The sequence below is a fragment of the Schistosoma mansoni genome (genome assembly GCF_000237925.1).
Source record: "Schistosoma mansoni, WGS project CABG00000000 data, supercontig 0186, strain Puerto Rico, whole genome shotgun sequence".
Lineage (NCBI taxonomy): Eukaryota > Metazoa > Platyhelminthes > Trematoda > Strigeidida > Schistosomatidae > Schistosoma > Schistosoma mansoni.
The window spans coordinates 346622-352173 of record NW_017386069.1 but is presented as its reverse complement, the minus strand read 5'-3'; the positions used below and the strand labels follow the sequence as shown (position 1 = coordinate 352173).

General features: G+C 34.3%; 1 protein-coding gene across 1 annotated transcript; it reads left to right on the top strand.

The window, feature by feature from the left end:
* Positions 1–4523: 4523 nt before the first annotated feature.
* Smp_199050 (hypothetical protein) lies at positions 4524–5276 on the top strand (the record flags this gene model as incomplete). Its single annotated transcript, XM_018794409.1, has 1 exon — positions 4524–5276. One exon carries the CDS (start codon positions 4524–4526, stop codon positions 5274–5276), a length of 753 nt encoding a protein of 250 aa, XP_018647072.1.
* Between the last annotated feature and the right edge of the window lie 276 nt (positions 5277–5552).

Sequence of the window (5552 nt, the reverse complement as noted above, 5' to 3'; positions counted from 1 at the left end):
TAAGATTGTCTTTATCAGAGCCTTACACCAGTCTATTATACAATAATTAATTACAAACTACTGAAGTGACTAAACTAATGGTTCACTCAATTAGTTGATCCTTTAATCGAATAGGTTTCTACGGATAAAATCTCCAACCAACTGACGTATGACAATTTATTAATAAAATATCAGAATAAAGGTCACAAAGAAAAGAATGATCGTTTACTTCTGTCCGGTTTATTCCAGTCGAAGAATACTTGAAATATACATTGTACTAGATAGTTGCTTCACTTTGCTCTACAACTTCTCGGTCATATATAAGTGTAAACTCTCACCAGTTTCTAATGTGTGTAATAAGCTCTACGTCAGACATATACCTTTTGTAAATCAATTCATGATGTCTTCTGTTTTAAATCTTATCATTAGGATTTTAGTCCATCTTTTTTTAAGGAAAAAACTCTGATCATCTCGTCGCTTCAATATATGTACCATTTTATAACTATTAGTCAATAGCCAATAAGTCTCGTCCTATTTTTGACCCATCAGCTGATGTACTTGCATCCCAGAGTTGATGTTCATTCTAGGACTCGAACCCAGTAATGTTTACTTAAAACTCCGTCGCACTATCCATTTAGCAACTTGCTTGTGCAATGGGGTGAGGTTTAAATTCATTTGGTATTTTTTGATTGTATCTTCCCATTGATATTTAACACTACAATTGATCAGTCTCTTGTTGGTATATGTGCATACTGTGCGGACTGCCTCGATATTGCCTGAATTCAAAAGCATTATAAGCAAAGATGGCTGGTGGCTGGCAGTGTGTGAAGCGAACTGTTCTGGGTTCGAGTCTCCGAGTGATCATCAACTCCGGGATGCATGTACATCCAGCTGACGAGTCCCAAATAGAACGAAACGCATGTCCTGGATTCCACTGCTAGCCACCATCTATCTTTGCTTATAATGGTCGTGACTTAAGGCAATCCGCACAGGATCCACATATGCAAATAAGAGATTGATCAATTGCAGTCATAGCCATCAATGGGAAGATTCAAGAAAACAATACTAAATGAATTTCTTTTAACTGATGTTAAGGCTGTATCATAGAGATAATTACGTTTTATTACTCTGATTTCGTGCCACAAACAAAAGTACCAGCCAGATAATAGTGGTAACGACTGTTACAGGCCGTTAATTGTTCCGCGTATTGAAGAGAACCTCTGGTTGTTAAATGTTCTGAAATTCGTATGATCTACACACACCCCCTATTACTATCTCTGTGATATTCCGATACAGTCGTTAAATTTTCACTGCAGAAGACCAATGAAACAGATTTCGATAAATAATCGCTTGCCTGAAATCAATTAACGTGTGTCTCCGTAATAGAATACTTCTATGATTATATCTTAGGTGAAGAACTCCAAACAGCATGCAACCTCTTGATTTATATCAACAATAAAAGTCTAACTGTCTCCTGTTATTTAATAAAAAATGATTGTAACATTTTCACTTATCACAAGCCCATATTTTTCACGTTTCATACACTGTTCAATAAATGTCTACCCCAAATGCCCTGGTACGGCCGAGGGTGAGGAGAGTCAGCTCTCCCTCTTGAAATGCTCTCACATAGCCACGCGTACACAACCACTACCGGGGAAGTCCTACTCATTGCCCTCTCGCGGCGGGGATGTTGTTTACGAAATTGAGAGGACGAAAAGCGAATTTCCGGCGCGTGGAAAACCCTGATTCCAAACCAATGGTGCACATGGGCTCTAGGATCCTGATGGAACGAATGGCATATGAACCAATCGTTGGTCACCGGCTACCATGGGACTGCATCTCCCGACGTCACTACACTACCTTGTGGACTAGACCTTCAGGTCAAAGGCTCCGGGTGTTGCTCCCTAAGAAAACCACCTGCTTCGGTTAGGGCACTCGGGCAGTATCACAGCTCACACACAAATCAAGTGAATTGTGTGGTGCATGTATATTTGGTGCCCGCTTGTACCAATGTTTATGTGTTCAAATAAATAAATGCAAGCTCTTGAGTATCTATGCAATTAAATCATGTACCATCATTTTCAACAGAAAATAACAGTTTGTCAATGGAGAACTGCCCAGAAATTATTTAAATTTCCTAGCTTATGAGAAATATACTGATTTGAACTTTCTGGCCCAAATACAATCAGATTATTTAGACATATTGGTTTCTAAGCAAAAATCTAATTTGACTCTTAAGAATATTCCCATATCGCTTTTTCATTCTTCTGTAACATTACATTCAGTATCAACTCCCCTTCTTTCAAAGTATTCATTTAATTATCGTTAATCTGCTACATCTAATGAAATGAACCAATGTCAATTTAATGGTAGATTGATATTCGTGATTATGTTTTACACCTACAAATGACTTTATACTAGGTTTTCACTACCAAACCAGTAGAGAGTATAAACATACGATTACGTTATCTGGACAGTTTACAACGTATGCCTACTAATATTATGAAACAAATACAAAGGTACAAATATTTTCAGGTCTGTTGTACCAGATAGATGACTGAATGTTTGTGTTAGTTACACTTCGACCGACACTAGTATTATCATCTCAAAGAATTATTTTCAAACCTCGGTCAAAGTTAATTTGGAGGGAGAATCTCAGTTTCAGTAAGCTTCTTTCTATTTATTTGTTTCTTTGACATAGTATATCAATTTCATTCTGTCATTAAACTACAAGCTCTTTGATAGCCTAAAATTATGCTAATAAACTGATCAGTTTGTTACCCCTGTTACTCTTTTCTATCAGACGGACTATAAAAACATCTTGGTAGTACTCTAAAACAGATGGTTTATATGGTTCAATTTTAAAAGTAAGTTTCATCATAGAATGATGATAACTGAAGAACAATTAGAATACTTTTTTAAATTTAATTCACTATTATTCAACGAACCACACCCATGATCTCACACTAAACAAGCTAAAGAACTTCATCTCCAATTGTGGTGTGCGTTACTTATGCTGACAGATATAAATAGTATGTAGCGTCAATAAGAAGTGGAATGCCTTCCAGCATAAGGTTGAATTAAAGAGAACAGGAAGGGGAACAGAGAGCAATCAAAATAAAGACAATTGAAAGAATCATAAAGGAGGAAGACGTGAAAATAATGTATTTAATGTATAATTTTTATATTTTACGAAGGGACTGTGTAATTTTAAATCTCAATAATTACAAATTAGTCATATCAGTTTTATCGCTAAAATTTTGTTAGTATAAACGGTTGAAGAGATTATTGAACTTATGACTTCACGTCGTAAACAGTCTGTAGTGAGGAAACCTTTGAAAACCAGAATGCACTGAGTATTTGTTGCTTTCCGTTATGGGATTTCTTAATAATGATTGATCATCAACAATCTCACCAGCGATCGAATCCAGAATCGTATGAACTTTCTGCTAGCACTTAATGCTCAGGTCGCTGAGATAACATACAATGATTTACACCTTTAACTTGAATTAAACTGAGATACTGACGTCAACTTATCATTGATTGCTTTCTACTAGAGCTCCAGAAATTCACACTCGCTTTTCTGATAAAGACTATTGATCTGCTTAGTTCAACAAAATTTCTATATGAAAGTAAAGGCATAGAATCCTGAATAATTTAAGGAAAAAAAGATAAATTAGTTTTCTCTCCAGTTATGTATTTTTTCAAAACATAAATAACATAAGGCCTGAAAGCCAAATATTTATAATTAAATCTCTATACTCCATGTGTGAGATACGTTGTCAGCTTGGCGTATAGAGCTGTATGGATACATAGTTATAAATATTCATCGACTAATTGATTGCAGTTGACTAAGTGTATAAAAATAAAACTATTGATTGTTTTATATCCCACTGAATGTTATTGCTCGGAAGTGCTTTGCGAGAAATTATGCTGATGTAACTTAGTTCACAAGAACAAGTAGTGTTAGATACACTTTGTGTTGATCGCATAACCGTACCAGAAGTAACCTTCAAAATTATCTACATAGTTTAACAATCTGGTTTAAAAGAAAGATAGATCGGAAAACTAAACACAGCAGAAGCGTCGATAATTCATTTCATGGCAAAGTACATTTTTAAGAATTTGGTATGCTAGAAGCTCCATAAACTATCCATAATTTCCTAAGGTCCCGAAATCCTACTTAAATACAAATAAATATTGTGCATGAATGATCCTTCTGATTCTCAGAAGGTTATTCACATGAGTTAACGTTTTTCCAGTACTCATTTAAAATTAAACACCTCGTCAATATACTCTTTACATTATACGAAATTTTCGAATTTTAAAGTATAGATCAATGATTACAGTGTGAATCTGCCTACGTGTTCCCGTAAATTTCCATATTTTTCTTTAGCTACTTAAATAATGTACAGTAGTATATATCTGATTATCCCGTTAGCCAATCATTTTACAGTAGTTATTGACCAATCATCTATCTGTATTTCGTTATATATCCCTTAACCTGGCTTGTAACGATCAGTTGTTACCTCCTCTCTTTGAGAATGTCGGTTGCTGCTGGTATCACTGCACCGGTTCACTTATGTCGAAGGTTGTTTGGTGAACCTGTATCATGTATACGTATTCAACAAACTTTAGAGACAATTATACGTAAAGATTTAGACCGTTTCCAAAATAAATGGAACTTTCAACCACCTAATATTGTATTACAGAATAAAATTCGGAAACCACTTTCTGTACATCAATTACATAGTGGAAATTTACAGACAAATTCTACAAATGAATTCATTTTAGAACCTGTTCAATCACCTCCAAGTTTCTATATAAAATCTCCACGAAAATTAAAAGCATTTCGACGTCTTCCAATGTCAGTAGCTCAAAAAACACGTATGGAACTCTGCAAAAAGTCTACAAATAGTGAACTTAAAGATCTCACTTATTCATTTAATTCATCATACAACCTATCTAATACTGATACTTTATTAAATGATAATCAAAAATCCGAAATAAACTTTCCTTTAACGACAGAGTCGACTGTCACAATAACACCGAATCAACCACCGCCAACATCATCATCTACACCATACAAAGTCAACAGCATATCACAAGTTACTGAAAAGTTATCAGAAATACCAACGACAACATTACCTGTGAATCCTATAATTATCCGTTCAAATAATAGTAGCAATAATATAATGTTACCATCTGGTTCGAATCCCTCTTCTCAACATTCAATTAAATTGATAAAATCTGGATCGATTAAGTTTGAAAAAATCTGGGCCCAAAGTAACAGGTAATTTAATAATTCTTCTAGAGTTGTATTATACTTATCTATTTTTGTTTTTGGTTAGTCACCTTAAAATAATATCGGAAATCAATATGTTTTTTTGGTCTAGTCACTTTCCCCCTACCTTTCCTTTTCTAATTGGCTAACTAATAAAATTTATAAAAATAGTTGATATTAATACTGATATCTCTGTATATTTAGTCAATTATTAGAAAAAAAATTTTAGTTTATGAACTCGAAATTGTAGGATCATTAAAACTAATTTATAGTTCTGTATTATTCATAA